Genomic DNA, 22,156 nt, shown 5'->3' with positions numbered 1-22,156 from the left:
TCCCACCCGATTCCTGTAGTTTACTGCATTATCAAAATGTGTTGACTGATCCCTTCCCTGTGGCACTCCCATGCTGTTTCCCCCACACAACCTCCTCTACTGCTCACCAAGATACCCTGTTTGTTCCCTGGTTTTTCACCAGCGGATACTTATGAGGTCTGTCTGCTAGGAATGTTTCTGAGAAACACAGGGTCATGAGTACCTCATCGAGCGTGCTACTGAAGTCACAGGAAGGCTGAACCCACACACCACAAAACTTTCCCACGGTCTAAGTCATGGAGTCCCATCAAAGCCTTAAGCTGGAGCACGGTCCAGTTTAACACTTAGTTTAAGCTAGCAAAAAAAAAAAAAAAAGGGTCCCTTTCCCAGTCTGCTGCTCGTCTGTGCCCCTCAGACGAGCTGAATGAATTTCATCACTGAAACATGCTGTACTGAAGAGACAAATGTTGTTGAGTCTTCCCCCTTAATCAATAACAGGAAGGCCAAGAGACAGGAAAGGAAAAAGCCATGAATAGCAGCACTGAGACACAGGTAATGCCAGTCTTTACTGAGGAAGGGAAGTGTCACTGAGGCTCCTTCCCTAAGCTACCAACCTAATAAAAATGTTTGTGTAAATAGCTCCTCAAAGGCAAAGGCAAAGAGGAAGGACTTCAGGACTGTGTACCTCAGTCACAAGGTTAGAGCTGGCCTATGGCGGACCGGAGGCTGGAGAGACGATCTGTAATCACTCTAGGTCGGCCATTCTCAACTTGTGAGTCGTGACCCCTCTTGGGGGCGGGGCGGGGATTGAATGAGCCTTTCACACAGGTCACCTAAGACTCTTGGAAAACACTGATATTCGTATCATAATGTATAACAGTAGCAAGATTATAGTTATGAAGTGGAAACAACCATAATTTTATGGCCGGTGGTGACCACGACATGAGAAACTGTGTCAAAGAGTCGCAGCATTAGGAATGCTGGATCTGCACGATCGAGGCACGTTTTCCTGGAACCATCAATTCGGCTGTGACACATCCACGGGAGTAAGACAGGGGCAGAAATCCTGTGTTTACTGTTTTAAACATGCACAGGAAACAAAGCAGACTTTTTTTTCCCCTAAAGACGCTAATCTAAGTTGTAAACGCAAGAAAACACTTTTACTGCTGGTAACTTCCTTAAAGGAATGATGTCTTGTGTTCTGTGCTTAATGAAAACAATACAGCACGGAGGTTGACCTGAAAAGGTCAGTCGAAAGGATGTCAGGCTGCTGCTGAACACAGAGGAAAAGACTGGCGAGTCTGACAACGGGAGTGGAGACACGAGCTGGAGTCCAGCCCTGGCTTCCGTCCTCAGGACCCCTAAGACCTGGCAAGGTGAAACCAGGTGAGGAGCTGTAAACTCTCAGGGCTACATGAGAGCCTGGGTCAAAAAAGGAATTGGAGCAAAAGCCAAGGGGTGGAGCAGATGCACTGTGCATGAGGGGGGTCACCCAAAGCTCCAAGTCCTCCCCCTTTCTTCACTTACAAGGCAAGCCAGCCATGAGGCCTTCTTGTGTTCCAAGGCTGGGGCCAGCGGCCCTTCTGCATAGGACTCAGATGAGAATAAGCGCTCAGAAACAACAGAAGTCACCATCAGGGCTGAGGAACCAGCCCTCTGGGCGCCCCTCCTGAAGGGAAGAGGAAACGGACTTATAAAAAGAAACAACTGTCCAGGGGAGATCACCTGTCTCCACATAAAGGGAAAAAGCCTCAGCTCCTTTTGCTTCCTCCCCTAACGGGGACCTCGATCACAGGTTCCCTCAGCACCGGGAGGCCTCACTTCAATTCACTTCAGGGTGAGCAGCACACCCTGAAGGGCAGGCAGAGATGGAGAGAGGGACACTCCGAGGCCGGACAGGCCATGCAAGCAACTACCAGGCCTCCCACAAATATCACCGAAACACAATTTCACCCGGTTACACATCTGAGGGGCCGGTCTGGAGCAAAAGGCCAGGCTCTATGCACAGTCCTGCTGGTGTGGCTTGGCAGAAGGCAGTGGGGTTGGGGTGGGACTTCAGTAGAGGGAGCAGCCTGCTCGGAACCACCATGGGAGTGGCCTGGAGGTCAGCGGCCAGCTGCTTCTTACAGCGGCTACCAGAAAGAGCCTCCACAGACAAGGAGAGGGGAACGGTGGGCTCTGATGTCATCCCACTTCCTCCCACCCCAGCAGACACTCACAGGGACACCGTGACTTGGGCCTGTTGGAATGCCAGGCCGGAGTGGGTGGAGGAAGGCCAGAGTGTGGAGAGGAAAATGGTTATCAGACCCCGACTGCCTGGGCCAGTGGGGCTCAATCCCAAAACATTCATCACTTGTAGCTCGTGTCTCTAAAACAAAAAGCCCCCACAGCATGAAATGACCATACTGTCACCCAAATGCCACTGCCAGAATGGTACTACAACCACTGAGAGGGACTGTCCCTCAGCAGGAAAGGGGGGAGAGAGGGAGAGAGAGGGAAAGAGAGAGAGAGAGAGAGAGAGAGAGAGAGTCAGACAGACAGACAGACAGACAGAGACAGAGACAGAGACAGACAAGAGAAAGGAACTAGAGTCACCTAAGGGCCAGAAGATTACCAAACTCAACTATTTTTTTTTCTTTTTTCTTTTTTTCGGAGCTGGGGACCGAACCCAGGGCCTTCCGCTTGCTAGGCAAGTGCTCTACCACTGAGCTAAATCCCCAACCCCCAAACTCAACTATTTATAGCCTTGTATAAAAGCTTCTTCCTGCACCCAGAAGACCCTGAAGCACCATCAGCCGAGCTTCCCGGCCAGAGCCTCTGCCCTTCCAGCCTTCCAGTTATCCACCCTGACTATGATTTCTAAACACTGAGTGTCTCAGTTCCCTGGGCTACCTGTGCCCTTCATGCACCCTATTCACACCTCACTAACAGGCTCACCCGCCCACCCACCCACCCCCACTGGCTCCCACACATCCCGCCACCTCGGCAGGCCGAAGTGGAGTCGGAGAACTCAAGTCCCTCACACAAAACCCTGCTTTGTTCCCAGTGGCTACCCTCGCACTTGGCAGCCACTAGCTAGGTTTAATTGGCTCAAGTCCTCTTTGTAGCCAATTCGCTACAAAGTCCAGGAAGATGAGGACTAGCATCTTTCACCAGTCCCCTAACTTAAGAGCCCACTGACTCCGCATACGACACTAGCCACGGTTTCCCCTTCCCCAAGCACTTCCGTCTCAGGGTTTCAATGCCCCTGTGGCTTCTGTCCTCCAGTCCCAGAACAACCACTCTCCCTTTAAAACTGCTCAAAGGTTGCAAAAGGCTGCCTCGGGCAATCTTTCCAATGTCCCTGGTTACACATTCTCTGTCCTCGGATGAGTGGAAGGAAGCAAACTGCTGAGCCGTACACACTGACCTCCCTGTCAGGCTCTGTCACCAGAGAGGAGCCTGGATGAGTCAGTCACTAAGCTGGGACCTCACTGCCCAAGTAACCTGAAATCTTGGGAGAGCAATGGAAAACAGCTTACAGAACCCGGAGCTCTGTTACCCTCTCCCTGCAAACGCTGTGGCTCTGCACCTGACACTTGGCTCACTTGAGTTCCAACTAAAAGTACCATAGCCAGAGCACCCAAGGTCATCACTCTCAAAAACTGAGGGGTTACACCACGCAATGTTGATACGGCTACCTGATCAATTCTATATGCCCGCGTAGAACACATGTGATTTTATAGGTGGTCCCAAATGTTATTACAGTTATAAACTTTAACACTACAAAACTGTAAATGCTAGAAACTTAAAAACACATTTCAATGTCTCGCTTAACACTGCGTTGACTAAAAGTAGAAAACGTTGGGGTTAACTTAGAAATTACACTTCTCTCAGCGGCCTGCAGGAAGAACTTCTGTTTTCTGTGCTGTCCCTGAGTTGGTTTCCTTTTTCCTTCCTACGGGACATGTCCAGTTTCGAGCCAGCGATGGCAGTTTCCACGTCTCCAACCTCTCCCTACTCGCTACCCAGAGCCCCAGAAAGGGCCTGTTGCATTATGGTGTCACGACCAGCTTCTCTGTAGAAAGCAAGCTGCCCCCACTCCACAAAACCACACCACACCACACATACCTGTTTCTTTCTTAGCCAGCACAGAACAGCTCTCCACGGCCTGTGTGGGGCCTGAAGTGTTTTGTGCTACATTCTTACCTCCCGAAGCCGCAGCCAGGGACAACACGGGGATGTGAGCTTCTAGGCTGCTACCTGCCCCACACTGCAACGCAGAGATGCTTCTTCTGGTCTCCTGGGAGTCTGGAACCTACAGGATGCCAGGAGGGATTCCTCCCTCTTCTCAAGCTTCTGCTTGCTCTGTTACTTCACAACAGGTAACCCTTAAGAGCTGGAAAGTCCTCTGCCGTGCATTTACCCATCCTGAGTGAAAGGCGCTTATGTGAAGTCTCCAAGAGCATGGCTGTCAGCTCAGTTGGGTCAGCTGCCAGTGGCGGGCTCTCAGCACAGCTCAGAAGATAGTACTGAGGAGGACGATGGAGACTAGGCAAGGAGCCTCGACGATAACTTACATGTGATAAAGTTCTTGCAGATGCTTTTGTTAGCTAAGATTCTCAGAACCTCCAGTATTTAATGTTTAGAATAACTCATCCAAAATACTGTAATTAGGCTAATTAAAGTAATCAATAACCTAAAGGAAAGAAAAACAACTCAACAAGAGCTCCATGAATCCACTTCATATTAGAATTGTCAGACCTAACAAGTGAGCCAGATGCAAATGGTGTATGGCTGCTTCGGAACAAGCCTCCCAGAACACAACTGTACACAACGTCTCTCTCTGTCTTTCTCTCTCTATCTCTCTCTGTCTCTGTCTCTCTGTCTCTGTCTCTCTGTCTCTCTGTCTCTCTCTGTCTCTCTCTCTCTCTCTCTCACACACACACACACACACACACTCTCTCTCTCTCTCTCTCTCTCTCTCTCTCTCTCGTTTGGACACAAGACGGTGGAAAGAGCCTTCTTGCTGTTCCCGGTAAGGCCAAGTGGCAGGTCAGTGGACACAAGGAGCCCTGCTGATCTCCTTCATCCATCCATAACCTGAGTTTAGTGGCTGTCATAGACCGGGTCCTGCAAGCCTCTTCCTCCTCTCTTGTAAATCTCTCATACGCCAGCACCTCTCTCTCCAGGGAAGTGGTCAAAACTTCTCGACAGGGCAGCCCTCCGCTAAGGGAACAGTCTGGTGTAAAACTGCACTTCCATAAAATTCACGTTGAAGTACTAAGTCCCAGAAAGTGCCAGGATGTAACTGCATTTGGAGACGGGCTTTAAAAAGAGGTAATCAAAGGTAGATGGGGTGATACCAGAGGCAGGTGGGCGGGACGAAGGAACCAAAGAACATGTGAGAAACTGGTTATGTGTCCGCCAAGGAGAGGGGCCTTAGAAGAAACCCCCAACATCCTGGTCCTCAAGTTCAGAACTACAAAAACCCTAAGTTTCTGCTGTCATCTTGTCTATAGTGTTTCTTGGCCCCCGTGAAAGGTATAGTGGGCAGAGGCTACAGCAGCCACTAAGGCAAGGCATAGAAGCTTGGCATGGTTCCTTCCACCACGGTGACCAAAGCAAACCCTGCAACCAGCAGGTCTGAGAGGGAGATTTCACCCACTGAGGACCAGCACACCCAGGCCAGGCAGGGGAGTTCTGGCTATCTGAATAGAGCATAAGGTGATGTCAAAGACCCGACTCCCCTCCAGCCACAGGACCAACTGGGAAAGGGGTCTCAGCTCCACCTCGGTGACAGTACAATACTTTCCCTGAAAGGCTTTAGGATGAAGCACTGAAGTAACTAAGTGAAAACAGGTGCAGCACAGGGAGAACATCTTGAAGTGGAGAGGGGCCTGGTCTGCAAGACTTTCCTGGAAGCTGAGTGGAAGCAAATTCCCCTGTCTACAGTACTTTACTTCTGAAGGAAGAGCCTCTCCTCGAGGTAATCCGTCAGTCAAGCATCCCAGGGAAACCTCATTACAGGGAGCAGGAGGTGTTGTGGTTACGATGCGTATCCCACAGTCTCAGAACACCACAGAGTCTAGGGAAGGATGGGGAGAGGCAAGGATGGGGAGGGATGGGAAAGGACAGAAAGAGAAGGAGGGCGGAGGTGAAGGCCCCTCTGGTGAGCTTGCTAGAACAGTTAACAGCCTCTTTTCCTACCAAAAACCCAGAAGCTGGACGTAGTGACTGCCTGCTGTGGTTGGATTCTGTGGAGCCGTTCCTAATGAGAACGGAGGTAGAAAGCGCAATGGCTTCTTATCCTACAAACAGATTTTGACACAAGCTGAAAAGGCAAGGAACCAAGTTGCTTAAGCATCTGAGTGAGTAGCCTTGTGTAGACGGCTGGAAAGAAAACCTCAGCCAAGCCTTAACTCCGGACTGAAATGACCCTGATGCGTATGGATCCAAGACGCTTGTACGCCCCAGTGTTTCCAGCCCTAATGGACTTGCACTGATGACCACAGCCCTTCAAGGCCACCATGGCGCTGCAGTGCAGCTCAGAGCAGCTGGGAAAGACACAACAGATGGCCTGCTTCTTCCCTGTGAGGCCCTACTTGGTGCAGGTGACCGCATGACTGGCAGGTAACTCGTGAAAAGAAAAACAAGTAAAGTTGGAATTGAAATAGCTGACATCCGTAGAGTAGCTCCTGGAGGAGACGCTCCGTGAGTATCTGCTGTGCCCCCAAAAGATGTGCCCAGCACTCCTCGACTGGTGGATTCACAGGTCCCTGCTCGTACATCCGAGTACTTGAAGGGAAGGCCATGCAGTTTCAATGAATGCTGACAGAATTCAAGGACCACGCTGGACACACTGGGCATGCAGATGCAGGTCCTTATCACTTCAGACTGACTCATGCTCAGTGAGGATCTGTCTTCGTATCTGTCCTCCTGTCTTCCCTTGGGAAACTCCTCTGTCTCCTTAATTGATAGAATACCTGAATGCCTTTTGGCTGTAACACCAGAATGTGCGTTAAAAAGGAGGGGGAAGCCCTACACAGAGGGTATCCTGAGAAGAAGACCGTTCTCCAGTCAGCTTGTCCTAGATTATTCTCTCTGAAGGGGTCCCACCACCACTTCTCCCTATCACCCACCCTGCGAGACCTCTCCTCGAGCACACCCAATCATTCTCTGAAGTTCTGCCCCTTTTTCCCCTCTGTCCCTCAAAGTGAACATGAGGTAAACAGAGCAGGTGCTTGTCTATGACAGTACCGGGGTTTATAGAGCCAGGCCTTAGCCAATAAATCTGTAGTCAATGACCAAAGGCAAGGGATAAAACTAGGTCCCAATGACAGGAAGCAGGGTCTGGAAAGCCAGATCACAGACCTCTCTGTCTTTGCCTTGGTGGACTCTTCAGTTTCCTCCCCATCACCAGGGTGCCCTCTCTGTAGAAGGCTCTGCCCACAGACCTTTCTAGTCTAACCCTGCAGTAGTCTCAAACTCTCCCACAATACCCCTCGTGGCCTGTCTCCATCTCACCTCACACTTTACCTCATTATTCTGCCCAGTCGCTTTCCTGAAGCACCGTGCTCTCCCCTGATACCAGCGTTCTTTGCATTCTCTTGCCTGTCTCCCGGCCTCCTCTTCCCATTTTACAGAGGATCTGCTAAAAGACAGCATGCATCACAGCCTTTTGCTCTTCCTGACTAAGCCTGAAGCTCTCTGCAGCTCGGACTAAGTCTATCCTGCGCGTCTGAGTAATACGCGTGGCGTGTAAGTATGTGGGGGACAAATAATGAACTCCGCCTCAACTATAGCTGGTCACTACAGGGGTGGGACAAGAGCGTCTAGCAATTCGCCTGGGTGGGAATCCTGCCCGCCTGCCTTAATTTCTAGCTGCATCCCCAGGGTCTGGAAGGGTTATAATAAATACTTGTTGAACGGATAAATTCCTGGCTTGCCTGATGTGACTCCGCCCCCTTTGCCTGATGTGACTCCGCCCCCTTTGCTCCCCGCTTGAGGAAAGCTCCACAATATGTGGGGGTGTGAACACGGCAGTACTAGAGTAACATCGCTGAATCATCTTCAAGAACCGCCCTTTACTGCTTGTCTAAGTCACAAGCCACAGGTCTTAGGAGTCATCATCACACACATGGTGGCTAAGAGTGGTTCAGAATGGCCAACTAATGACAAAACTAAGACATGTGCGTGAAGCATGTCCTGTGTTCATCAACCTGTTTTCCAAAAGACGAAGATGACAATGAACCACTTTGTGACTCAATCATTTCATCTTCGTGTTTCTTCTCGAAACACCTTAGGAGAGCCCTTTAATTAAATCACTAACAATTCCTTTGCCTGGATATTTTTCTCCCATGCCAATGAGGCCCATGGGTTGCTGTTACATGCATTTAAAAGCCAACCTACGATCCCACTCAGGGAGGTCACTTACCCCTGTACCCGTGTCACCAGGGTGTCGGGATCGGTCTCCCTATAATGGACTGAATGCTGTCTTATTTTGTTTCACTTCTGTCTTATTTTGTGTTTTATGTTTTGGATAAGTACGTACTGTTAATGACCCTGAATCCATCTGGTCTTATTTTGTTCAAACAAAGCATCTTGATAGGACAGTTGCATGAGGAAATACGTCCCGAATGAAAAGTCCTAATAAAGTTTTCAGTCTTGGCATATGAAAGAAACAGATCTAAGAAGGCCAGACTGGCAAGCCGACGGCCAGACAGACACACACACACACACACACACACACACACACACACACACACACCAAACGAGGCTAAAGTTAGTAAAGGGAAACATAGCAACCCCAAGCCAGTAACATCATAACCCATAATAGCCTTGGAATGAGGCTCCCGCGGCAAACAGACGGGCAGCAGCTCTCCACATCACCCCACATGCTGGGTGCCAGCAAAGAACCTGGCTGTTTATCTCTAAACAGTCGACGATCTTTTCGTCTATAAACTACAACGTTGGACATCTCTGGGGTCAAACAACAGCAAAAAGGAAGGAAGGTATACAGTAAGAGAGGCCATCAAGGCAAGTCCAAAGGGCACAACACGGAAAAGACGTGGATAAAAGCTGCTTTAAAAACCCTAAAATCTGAGTCCATAGCATGGTCAAACAAGAGAGCCCTCTGTCTCATCTGAAAGAACAACCACCAATCCAAGGGAAGAGCAGGCCCCTCCCTGGGGTATTGCATTTCCAGTCACAGTGCATGATAAGCTTTGACGGCAAGGGGTTCTTTAACCTCTTTTTTGTGCCAAGCGTCCTTTAGTATCTGGAAGCCCATTGAGTCCTGCTCAGGAGTAGGGAAAAGGGGGTTTTCAATGCATAAAATAAAATACAATGGATTACCAGTGAAATTAGTTACTTTGTTATCAAAATAGCTTTACATTGGAAAATCAAGGGTCCCTCTAACGGTCTAAGTGCTGGAGGTGAAAAGCAGGGCCTTTGCACATGCTAGGCAGTGGCTTTACCATAACCTATACTCTCAGCCAGCACCTGTATTGCGTATGTATTTGAGCGGGGTCTCACATACAAGCTGACCTTGAGCGTACGTCATTACGTAGCTGAGGACTTCATGTTAAGACATTAAGCAACAAACAGGCAGCACTTCTCTGCCTTGCCTATTCTGAGTGAAATACTAGATTTCAGGTGGAGATCTGTAAAAACAGGGTTGTTGTTTTTTTTCCAAATCCAACTTTGTGGATTCTCTGAATTCTACGGAGCCCAGATGAGGAGCCCTTGGCTGAAAGCGTAGAAAACAACATGTTCTGTGTCCCATCTAATCAGAACTAAAGCTTTGCAAAATGCATTACTCATTCAATGCTGAGGTGAGGGAAACCGAGAGAGTAAGCAATATATTTCTTCCCCAAAACCAGGATGGGCCATTAGTCCGCGAAAGAGCTGCCTGCTTCAAAATGAATTCAGAAGGGGGCTCTGAGGCCCTGTAGCACAGCTGGAGTCAGCCACCAGCAGAAAACCAGGAAACTGACCCAATAGGGCAAGTACACAAAAGTAAAGGAGCCCTCCATCCTTTCAAGGGCCCTGGTTTCTTTGTGAAGGGCTAAATAACCTTCCTCTTAGACTCCTGCTACTCCGAAGTTCCATTACCAGATTAACCCTCTCTCTGCTATTTGTCTCAATCCGCTTCACTTCCAAACGTGACTTTTTTTTCCTAAAAAAGTAATTACACTCATTTACTCTGGGGACTGTAAGTGGCACGTGCGTGCGCCACAGCTCCGGTGTGATAGAGGTCGGAGGACAGTTTACCAGTGGGATTTACCTATGTGGAGCCTGTTTGCCAGGCTTGACAGCAAACACTCACACCTCCTGGGCCAAGTCCCAGAGCCATCTCTGCCTCTCTGGAATAAGGATCAGAGAGTTTTACTAAATGTGCACGATCTTGTACATAGAACTCCCATCAGTCAAAACTATAGACTACTACGACTTTTAAAAACCTGTTTTGTGCAAGGCTACTTGATAGAAGGCCGTCATATCACTGGCCTTGTGTGTAGTGTGTGTGGGTATATGCACATGCTCGTGAACCCAAATGCATGCACGCACGCATGAGCCAGAGGCCAGGCAGGGTACGGTGTCTTTCTCTGTCACCCTTCACTGTAATTTTTGAGAGGGATCGCTCACTGGATTTGGAGCTGGCCATTTGGACTAGACTGGCCAGACTGGGAGCCCCAGGGATCCACATGTCTCTGCCTCCCCAGTGCTGCGGTTACAGAAGTGATCACAGAAGTGATCGAACGCATTTTTCATGGATCCCCTTGCTTGTGCAGCAAAAACTTGCTCACTGACCTATACCTCCCACGCCCCAGAGCCCAGCACTGACTGCTCTTCCACGAAGGATGTGTGCCCGTGTGAACTCTAGCACTATCACTTTAAGACTCACGAGAATCAACAAATATCAAGCTACTTAGAATTTGTTAACTGTGCGTGTTCCACATTTGAGCGAACGCACAGAGTAACAGAGGACACCCCGGAGAGGTTCCTTGGAGACTATTTTGATATTGCTGAAGAAACAGAGAGGAAGGAACTAAATCAATAATCACAGAGCCAGTGGGTCAGAAAGAAAAAAAAAAGACTTTAATCAGGGCTCCACTACCTTGAATGACTTTTAAATCCCAAACCACTCCCCCAACTTTAAAGTGATAGCCAAATTAATACTTCTCAGCTAAAAGGAGCAAACGGCCAATCATTTCTCCAACTTCAATTAAGCAGTGGACACACCAAGGACTTGCGACCATGACAACAGTAACTAGTTAGAATTACCAAATAATTCCAATCCCACAAACTGAACAGAAAGTGATGACCCCACTAAAATCCTACATGGCATTCTCCCCTGCTGTTCAACCTATAACAAGAATCACACATACGCAGATCTAGGTCTGAACCAACTTGACGGTTTGCTCTCGGAATGTCCTAGGTAACATTTTACCATGTGATTCAGAACACAGAGAAAAGGACAATCACTCTACAGTTAAAATAAAGTCACTGTACTTTCCAAGTAAACAAAATAGGCTAACATCATCAGATGCTGTGAGCATCTTTAGCCCCAAGAATAATTTCACCAAGAAAATTTCCTAGACAGTCTCTGCTCACCAATATGTATACCCCAAAGGACCGGGCATGCAAAGTAATGGCTTTTTTTCTTTTTCATTGAAATGCACTTGTTATTTTAAAGGTCCAGAAGGCATTCTCTCAAGTCCAGTGGGCAGAACTGGGTGAGACTTGGTGAAAATCTAACTAGTTCACTACTTTTCAGGTCCTCTTTAGCGTGCCCAATGTGGCCAGAGTCTGAAATCTGAAAGAAAGAGGGGGAGGGGGCCGCGGCCACAATTCAGGCATACACAAGCCAGACCAGCATCTGCTGCTCCCATTTTTTCTTCCTTAAAGACCTTCCTAAAGCTGGCAAGAAGCAGCATCCCCCCCCCACCCCGCCCCCACAACGGCAGTGCCTCACTGTTAACTAACTTCAGTTGGGGACAACACAGACATCATTAGCCACTTTCGGGTTTCTCTCTCTGTCCGCCACTGGATGATACCCAATGTCCAAACAGTGTTGGCATGTGGTAGGTGCGCGGATAACTGCCCTGCCGGCCTCCCAACTACTCGGTAAGAAACCACTAAGCCATCGCGGATCCAGGAAAAGCATTCGTAAAGGACGGAGCAGGTGTTACAGGTAATGTGGTTACACAGACACTAAATTACAACAGTCCGGGATACAAACTCTTTTCCTGGCATTGGGAGTGTCCTACGCTTTTAGTTATGAGCACAAACCTCTCTCCGAGCTTACTCTACACAGCTCTGAAACACCCCAGAAGATTGCCTCAAAAGGAAATAATGAAATGGCTCTGGCATAATCTTCTGTGTCAAATCCACAGTGTTAAGCATAGTCTGAAGCCAGCCACATAAACAAAACCAAACTCCACAAAATCTGGCTGGGCTGAAGTTACATAAGACAGACTAAACTGTGGCTCCCCCCCGCCCCCACTCCCCTCTTATCCCCTCCTCTTCCCAGCGAACTCTGACATCTGTCTCCTAAGCGCAAGCAATTCCCATGCAGGTGCGGAAGGCGTTCGACTGCTGAGCTTCCAAATAAGCAACGGTGTTTCCAGTGCTACCCCCCCGCAGAAATGCTAGCAACAAAATGAGGAAGGCTAGGAAACTTTAGACGACGAGCTTAAGTCTTTAAAAAAAATTTTTTTTTAAGTCGGCACTTACTTCGAGGTAGTAATCAAAACACGTTTCTCAGAGTTCCCTGAGTCTCTGCTGGTGGGGGAGGGGGGGTCGCTTCCTCGCGTGTCTCTAAGTCCACCCATCAGCACCCGTGTGGGTCTGAATACAGATCTTTCAACAGAGGACAAAAGCGCGGGTTCCCCAGAGCGGCACATCCAAAGGGAAAACAATCCTTCCCCTGCAGCACTAAACCCAAGTTGCTCCAGCGCCGAGTTTCCTGCACTTTCCGCCTCCCCCACCCACACCCTTTTCATTGCCCACTTTAACCTGCTTTAATCCTGCGAAGCCTCCCTCCGGGTTTATTAAGGGTAAACAATAGAAATGTCACAAGGAAACTCGGGAAGTAGATGAAGTCTCTTAATTGCTGCCGTTTAACGATTGTGGATAATTACTATCTTCACAATGTGATTTTTACCAGCGGAGTGGAAGCCAAGGCGGGCAGGGTGGCGAGCTCCCCGCCGCTGGCGGGGGCATCGGCAAGGCCGAGGCTCGAGGGGTGCAGGGACCCCAGGGGTAAGGGGATCAAGGGGTACGGAGACCCAAGAGGTATGGACACCCGGGGGATCCGGGAAACGTTGTTGAGAGGACCCGGGAAAACCAGGACCAGGTCCAGGCCCTTGGCCGATCTCACTCCCGGCGCCAAAGAAGCGGAGGCCAGCCGGCCGCCCGGGTCACAGACTGGAACAATGCTTAACCCCCGCGGACTGGGCTCTGGGCTCCGGGGACAGGGCTCCGCGTTCGCGGTCCTCAGGAACGAGAAGTCCCCAGCGGCCACGGGCTCCCGGCTGCACCGAGCGACCCCGCGCGGTGCAGGAGCGCCCTCCGGGCCGCAGCAACGAGCGCCCCGGGGACCCGGGCCCTCAGGAGCGCATCCCTCCGCGACGCCCCGCCGCCCGCGTCCTCAACTCACCCCAGGACCACCAGCTCCCCGTATTTCACCGGCTCCTTGTTGGGGGAGCTGGGTTCCTCCTGGCCGGGTGAAAACATGGAGCCGTGCTCGGCCGCCGCCGCAGCCGCCTCCGCCGCGATCCCCGCCGAGTCCGCGCCGCCGCTACACTCCCATCCCGAGAACGGGGTGAGCGCGCCGGGAAACGGCACGGCGGCGAACGGGGCGCGGGGCGGCCAGTCCCGCGGCTGCTCCGTCGTGGCTGCGAGCGTCGCCCGCCGGCTTCCCCGGAGCTACACGCTCTTCCGCCGCTGCGAGCGGGACCGGACTAGGAATGCGAGCGGCGACCGGAGCCCCGCGGGAGGAGGAGCGCGCGCCGCCGGGGGGCTGAGCGGGCCGGGCAGGTGGGACGGCCGCGCCGCCGCCCGCGCCTCCGCGCTCCCGCGGCCCCCGCCCGCCAGCCCCCGCGGCCCGCGAGCGCCCCGTGTTATGTAAACATAGAGTAAAGGGGAAGGGAAGCCCTTAAAGGGGCAGCTCTGTTTTTCTCCTCACTTCCTGTGGAAAGTTGGAGCGCGGGGTCTTCGTCCTCAGCCGCGTGCCCGGGGCTCCTGGCCCCGCCTGCTTGGAAGCCAGGCGTCTTGCCCCTCCCCGCCCCCAGCTCAGGGTGCTGCGCGCCCTGATCTGGGGGTGTCTGCTTTCAAAGCCAAGCCTTTGAGGGGGGGCTTGAAAGGAGAAAGAATCTGCCCATGGGTGGGGGTGGGTGGGATAATCGAAGAACCCCAAGAGCTCCCCACCATTTCACGGGGTGTACCAAGAGAAAGAACGAAGGGAGGAAAGAAAGGAGAGAGAGAGAAGGAGGAAAGGAAAAAGGGAAAAGAAAAGTGAAAAGTTACTTTTAATCCCTTATTCACATCTCTGTCCCTTCTTTCAACCCCCTGGGGAATTTAAAAGGGAATTACCTAGGCTGATTTTTTTTTTTAATGAATACAAATGTTCCTTTCTTTCCAGGGCTTAATCAAGGCACCGTTTGTATTTTATGATTTTTTTATGTTGCTGTGTCTTTAAAATATTGTGGGCTGTGATAGTTTTACTGACTGCTGTTTTTCATCATAGAGGAATTTATTATTCTAGCATTTATTAAGCCCTTGCAACATGCTAGAGACACTACATATTATTCCTGTCACTGCCTTTCCAGACTGTTAAATATTTAAAGAAATAAATACTGCAAAAGCTACCCAGTGTATAAACAGCGAGTGTACACACACACACACACACACACACACACACACACACACACACACACTTAGGCTATGACTCTAAGTAAAAAGCTAAAAAAGAAATAATTGCACGGGTAGCCTTCCATTCTACTGCTCAGCATCGTGCATGTGTCGCTCTCTGACAGGCTATTACTGTAGTGACATGACGCTTTCTGGAATTTTACTTCAGTTAGTAACTGGCTTTTCTTCTTTTAATTGAGGCTTTGGAGATAAATTACTCCGCTATTGATGAGCCAAAAATAAACTTTATTAAACAATTACCTTATTTCCGCTAATTACAGAAATTCTATTCTTAGACTGAAGGCAACTAGCTATCCAGCTTATCCTCTGTGCTTTTCTCTGTTATGAAAATGTAAAGGTTTAGCCAGCGACCCTCCTTTAGACAGTTGAGTTCTTTCTCTTCATCCAGTGTTGGTAGATTTCCGTAGGATGGGTGTAGGTTTCCTTACTCCCTGGTCCCACTTACTATATCGTCTATGTGACTGTCAGCAACCCTCTGAGTCCCGTCACAGTTACCCATCTCCCTAATTATAGTACCTCTCTCTGTCATGTGAACTTCCCCCAGTCTGCTCTGTTGCTGCCACTGATCTCTAGGCTACAATTACCCCCTTCTCTCTTGGCACGCTGTGCTTTTGTGCTTGCATTTCACTCTTCTGGCTCGTTTCTTCCTTGCTGCGCTCTGCATCTGCTGTTAGGAGGATGGAAACAAATATTTATTAACCTCCTACTAAGTCCCAAACTCGAGGCTGAGTGCTTCCTATAAGCTGTCCCAAGCTTTGGCAGAGACACTCCTCCATTGCTGTCAGCTGGTCCAGACACCTCCGCCCTCCACAGGGGCATCTTTCTGTTCTCTCCCAGCATGTTGGTAGAGCTTTAGTCTGTCTTTGTGGAAGTTACTTACAGGTAGTTCTGCTTTCTCCGAGTTTTTGTATCTGTGGAGGCTTTGATCTTAGGCAACTCTGGACTTGTAAGTGTATCAGTTCTGTCAATCACTGTAAACCTTGCAAGCTTGCAGACTGGGAAGCCAGTCTGTTGATGGCCAGCGGGAATGGATGCATAAGAATGACAGGCGAGGGATCCGAGTGAACGAATGGACCAAGTAGGGACTGGCGGCACATCGGTGGTCCTGTGGCCTCAAAAGAAATATCAGACACTCATCTCTACCTACTTATTGCCACGCGAGAATGATAGCTCACTCTTACGTATGAAATCAATTTTTAAGTTCCCAATCCCGATTGCACATAGACTTCTAATATTGAGCGGTCAGAAATGCATCTGAGCTTTTTGGACTTGCACACATAATATCACTTTATTGTTTGGCTGCCCTTTATATGCGATGTGGACCCATTGAAACTATGTCCACTTTCTAGATGGTTCCCAAAGCCCCCAAATCTGCTTTTGCTGATTTTAAGGAAGGCCACATGAGTAAATTAAAGAATACGTCTCAAACCAGATCAAACAGTAGAACTGTGAGTTTGTGGTGAGCTCAACTTTCTCAGAGTTTATGGTCTGGGACCCTAAAATAGCCAGCTTTCATCTCTCTCTTCCCACCCCTTACCTGATCAGTTGTCTGCTACAGCTTCAACCAGCAAGAGCATAACCCCCTCCATCCCAGCTAACACTAGGAATCTGATTGTAACAGGAATTTATCCCCTCCTGAATAATTGTTTTAGTAGCTTCAGGCTGGTGGGACAATCTGGCTGTGCCATCTGCCAATCCACCAAGAACCAGGGTGGGGTTGGCTGTCCTTGCTACTCCCATCAGCCCCTTCTCTCCCCTCCCTGCTGTCTCTGTCATGTATGTCCCCAAACCACTCCACATGCCATATTTTCTGAAATAACCCAATGCATACTGATTTCTCCCCCTGATCGATTTACTTCTTTTTCTTTCAAAGTAAAAGCTTTAGCCAAAAGGTCTATGTTGATTTTTGACGTACTTTAAGTAAAACCAACCATATTTCTAGAGTGAAGAGTAGTCTAACTTTTGATCACACCATATTCATGTTTACTGCATCTAAGGGACAAGTATGCTCTTTGAAAAGCATATATTTGGACAAGCTGGTTTTGCGTGTGAGAGATATCAAACGTTTGACTTTTAAGCTGTATCCTCGACTAAAGCATCATGGGTGTTCTTCCCATGCATTTGGAAAATGTGAGGAAAAAGAATTTTTGAAACCCATTTTAAAAGTCACCCATAAACTTGACCGGCAATAACCCTATTTGTCATGATGTATGTTTTCTCCTTAAAACTTACTTTTACAACTTCACTTGTCAGAGGGGGAGATGTGCACAGCATGAACATGTTTCCGGTCATTCGGGAGCAAGCACCTGTATGCTCCCTTACCTTCCGGTTGTTTCCCTTTCCTCCTTTGGTTTGGTTTGGTTTTGTATTTGACAGAGCCTCCCGGAAGAGTTTATTATTCTACTCTGCCCTCCTTTCGCATTGGGTTCCAGGTGGTTCTTTGCAGAACATACTTGCGATGACTTGGGAAGTGGGGTTGATCAAAAGTATCGGCATCCGTTAATCAGTCCTCCTTAATGGAGTATATTTTAAAGTCTTTGCTCTTGGAAAGGTATCTGCACGTTACTATTTCACTGAAGTGGATTTCCACACGTAACGACTACATCAAAGGGTGTAAACATGTTAAAGACCTTTTGATGTATACTTCCAACGTGGATTTTTTTTTTCCGAAATGATCAGGGCCTGCCAATTTACCCTGCAGTCCCAAGTAAAGGAGAGCCTGTCTCAGGGGATGCTTGGCCGCACCGTTAAATCCTCACTAACTTGACTGGCAATCTTTTTTTTTTTATTATTTGCGTTTCTGTGATTACCGTTTTGAAGAGTGTCCACTTTTACTGTATGACAAACACACACACACACACACACACACACACACTGCTGAGCACTCACTACCCCACTGAGCTGTTGATTATAAGCAGCATTCTGCCACAGGTTTCCAGAACCTTTTCACCATGCATGGCTGCATTTTTACACCCAGTGAGCGGCAGCTTCCTTCCCTTCCCTCCCTCCACAGACGCTGCTCTGCTTCCGGCTTCCATGAGCTGATTGCTTTGGATATATCCTTTAAGGGAATCACGCTGAAGTCTTCCTTCTGTGACCTGTTTACTATGCGTGTCATCATGACCCCGAGACCCATCCACACGATTTCCTCGTCAGGGTCTGAGTGCTCCATTTTCTTTACCCATTCCTCCTTGGTGGACACTGAAGATGGACAGTGATGAACCCTGTGCACGATGCAATCCATGGGGGAAGTTCAAATATCTCACAGAGATATCTCGAGTTTAACTCTTAATAAGTAGACGTGGGCTGTTGGCTCAGATGTCCGTTTTTGGACGTCTGTTTTGAGAAGCCATGCCAGTTTACCTTCCTACCAACATCATGCAAAGGTTCCCAGGTCTCTCCACTCCCACGGACACTTATTTCCTGCTTTGTTTTCTTTCCTTTTGTGAGGTGATCCTAACAGGTATGAGGTGATTTGCATCCTGATCTCAATGTCAACTTGCTGATTGTGGGTCTTTGTTTTTGCTGTATCTGTTGGTGTCTGGAGCTATGTGGCCTTTGAATAAATGTCGACTTAAATCTTGTGTCCATTTTCAGTTGGGTTATTTAAGTGAGTTTAATGGTATTTGTCTTGCTTTTGGAGGAGAGGCGTTCTTTATATTAGATTTTAACCTCTGGCCAGATACTCGGTTTGCAAACATTTTCTCTCAGAAGCTTGTCGAAGGATTGATTGGCTGACTCAGTTTCCGTCTGATGCAGCACTGCCTGCCATGGTAGCTTCCCTGTCTGTTCTTTTGTCACAGCCAAGAAACAAGGTGAACCTCTCTAAATCCTTCCCACGTTCTTCTCACATTCTCTGAGTGTGAGGTCTTGACATTTTTTGGTTCGTTTTTTTGAAACAGGGTCTCATTTTGTAGCCCTGGCTGGTCTTGAACTCACAGCGATCCTCTGCCTCCTAAATACTGGGATTAAAGGTGTGTGCAACCAAGTCCCCTGCACGACATGTTTTGAGTGTGAGAAATGAAACCCAGACCTTTGCACACACCAGGCAAATATTCCATCCCTGAGAAACATGCTTAGCCCTTCTGCTGAAGGCCTTATACTTAAATCTTTTGTCCATTTCATTTGTTCTGTAAATGCTGTAAGAGGAAGACTCAATTTCATTTCTTTGTGTGTGGACTTCTAGCTGCCCCGATGCCGTTTGTTACCAAAACAATCCTTGGCTTTTGCCTGTCTGGGCACATTTGTCAAACATTAGTTGGCCATACACATTGTATATTCTTGTGTTTTCGGTTGCTATAATAAAATCTCTGAGACTGGATAAATTTGGAGAGAGGAGAGAAGAGGGAAAGGAAGGGAAGAAGGGAAGAGGAAATAAAGGAGAGAGGAGAGAAAGACAGGGGTGGGGGAGAGATGGAGACAGAGATAGAATGTTTTTTTTTCTTTTTTTCGGAGCTGGGGACCGAACCCAGGGCCTTGCACTTGCTAGGCAAGCGCTCTACCACTGAGCTAAATCCCCAACCCCGAGAGAATGTTTTTGCTCAATGTTCCAAAGATCCAATACAAAAGCAGGTTCTGCTTGGCTACAGCGGGAGTTTCCTGGTAGATGACGTCACAGCACAATGACAGGAACCTATGTGACAGGCAGAGATCATACGATGAAGCAGGGAGACAGATAACAGGGAAAAGCTGGTTTTGATTTCTTTTCTAACGCCCTCTTATGAGAACTAGTACACTCTGCAATGTCAATCCGTCGGCCAACTTGCCATGACTATGTAACCAAAATCCTACCGGAGAGGAATACGTTCAGAGGAAGACCTGCTTGTGTTGGCTCACGGTTGTAGAGGTTTTTTTTTTTTTTTTTTTTTTTGGAGCTGGGGACCGAACCCAGGGCCTTGCGCTTCCTAGGTAAGCGCTCTACCACTGAGCTAAATCCCCAGCCCCGGTTGTAGAGGTTTTTAATGCATGACTGCTTGGCTCTGTTGCTTTGGGGGGGCCTGTGCTGAGGTAGAATATCATGACAGGGACACATGGTCAGGTAAATGTAGACCTGCTATGGTAGCTGGGAAACGAAAGAGGTGAAGGTTATGGCCCCGAACTCCCTTTCAGGGGCATGCAGTGCCCTCCGTTCTGCCAGACTCTGTCTCCTAAAGCTTCTATTCCCTCATTCATACCCAGACCAAAAGCCAAACATTTCTTACAAGAAGCTTTAGAGACACTTAAAATCTAAACCATAACAACCAGCATTAGTCTGTAGTGAGGGTACTCTTTCCCATGACCAGATTACCTCCCTCTAGGCTCCACCACCAAGACTCCACACTGCAGAGCACACTTCCTGCACATGGCTACTTCAGGAAGCACATGTGGGCTGTATGCATTCATAGCTCATGGGTCCCTTCATTGGTGTGTGTGCATGTGTGTGTGTGTTTATGTGTGTTTATGTGTATGTGTGTGTGAGTGTGTGTGTGTATGTTTGTGTGTGTATGTGTGCATGTGTGTGTGAGTGTGTGTGTATGTTTGTGTGTGTATGTGTGCATGTGTGTGTGAGTGTGTGTGTATGTTTGTGTGTGTATGTGTGCATGTGTGTGTGAGTGTGTGTATGTATGTGTGTGTATGTGTGTGTTTCTGTGTGTGTATGTTTGTGTGTATGTTTGTGTGTGTGAGTGTGTGTATGTGTGTATGTGTGTGTGTATGTTTGTGTGTGTGTGCACGCACGCCTGTTTGAATGCCTGTTTATAGTGCCCTCAGAAGAGGATATTGAATCCCCTGAAGCTGGAGATAAATGCACTTGTGAGCTGCCCAACATGGGTGCTAAAACCCTGAACTCAGGACCTCTGGAAGAATGGCAAGTCCTCTTAACTGCTGAGCCATTTTCAGCCCATCCGTACGACTTTCAAGCAGACTCTTTCTCGATACCCCAGGCTGGCCTCAAACTTGTGATGTTCTTGTCACCCGAAGGCTTGAGTTACAGGCACACCCTGTCATGCCCAATCTGTATATTTTTACACCTATACCGCACTTGTCTCTAAGAAGCTTTGGCTAGGTTTTGAGGCCAGGAATTGTAAGACATCCGTCTTCATTGTTTCTCAAGAGCCCTTTGGCAAGCCGTCGTCGTTTGTGGCTCAATACAAAATTAGCTTACGATCTTCTATTTCTGCAAAAAGTGCCGTTGATTATTTTGGTTGGCATTGCGTTGAATGTGCAGCTTCTGGCTGAGACAAGCAGGCTGATGTGGTAAATCTCCCACCCATGGGCATTTACGTTTCAGTCTGCTCGAGTGAGTTAATAGACCTAAGTGGTTTTCTTGTTTGTTTGTTTGTTCTTTGTTTTTGTTTTATACTATCATAAGTGGGATTTTTTTTTTTTTTTGGTTCTTTTTTCCGGAGCTGGGGACCAAACCCAGGGCCTTGCGCTTCCTAGGTAAGCGCTCTACCACTGAGCTAAATCCCCAGCCCCATAAGTGGGATTTTTAAAGTTTGTTTTCTGGAGCCTGTTGTGGTATTATTCGAGGGTTTCTACTCTGCCTCTGATCCTTTATTTCCCAAATAAAAGACATAAAACCTTTATATTGATAACGAGCCTTAATTAAAGCACTAGAGCTGAGCAGATATCAACCCTTTTTGCTATTCAGTGTATTTTGATCAATAATTCTGAGTTCCCACTTGCCCTGTTCTACCTGGGCTGCTCTGATTCCAACTGACCAAGGTGTGCTCACCATCTGCTTACCCCATAGTGCCTTATTACTTATTCCCTTCTCTCACCTTCTGGGTCTCTCTGTCTTAGATCTCTAAGCCCCACCTACCTCTCTTCTGCCCAGAAACAGACACCCAAATCTAAACACAAGCAATAAACAGAGAGAGAGACAGAGACAGAGACAGAGACAGAGACAGAGACAGAGACAGAGACAGAGACAGAGAGGAGGGGAAGGGGAGGAGAGGAAGGGGGAGAGGGAGAGGGAGAATGTGAGAATGTGATTTTTTTTTGTGGGGCTGGAGAGATGGCTCAGCGGTTAAGAGCACTGACTACTCTTCTTGAGTTCAATTCCCAGCAACCACATGGTGGCTCACAACCATCTGTAATGGGATCTGATGCCCTCTTCTGGTGTGTCTGAAGACAGCTACAGAGTACTCATATACATCATGAATCTATTTTTTAAAATCCTTTTGCATGACTTTTTGTTTGTCTATTTGAGGTTTTATTGGTTGCTGGTTTTGGGGGGGGTGTTCTTTTGGTTGTTGTTTTCTTGTTTGTTTTGACAGGG

At 48.4% G+C, this 22,156-nt stretch overlaps 1 protein-coding gene across 1 annotated transcript in view; it reads right to left on the bottom strand.

Moving 5' to 3' along the window:
- Positions 1-13,952, bottom strand: part of Peli2 (pellino E3 ubiquitin protein ligase family member 2) — a 142,159-nt gene extending 128,207 nt beyond the window's left edge. Inside the window, 1 exon segment of the mRNA NM_001107259.1 lies at positions 13,622-13,952. Within this exon segment, the coding sequence (NP_001100729.1) occupies positions 13,622-13,698 (77 nt within the window). The 5' untranslated portion in view covers positions 13,699-13,952.
- Positions 13,953-22,156: the final 8,204 nt, after the last annotated feature.

This window comes from Rattus norvegicus, chromosome 15 (genome assembly GCF_021556685.1).
Source record: "Rattus norvegicus strain SHRSP/BbbUtx chromosome 15, alternate assembly SHRSP_T2T, whole genome shotgun sequence".
NCBI classification, from domain to species: domain Eukaryota; kingdom Metazoa; phylum Chordata; class Mammalia; order Rodentia; family Muridae; genus Rattus; species Rattus norvegicus.
The sequence above is the reverse complement of the archived record's forward strand: the minus strand, read 5'-3'. Positions and strand labels throughout refer to the sequence as shown.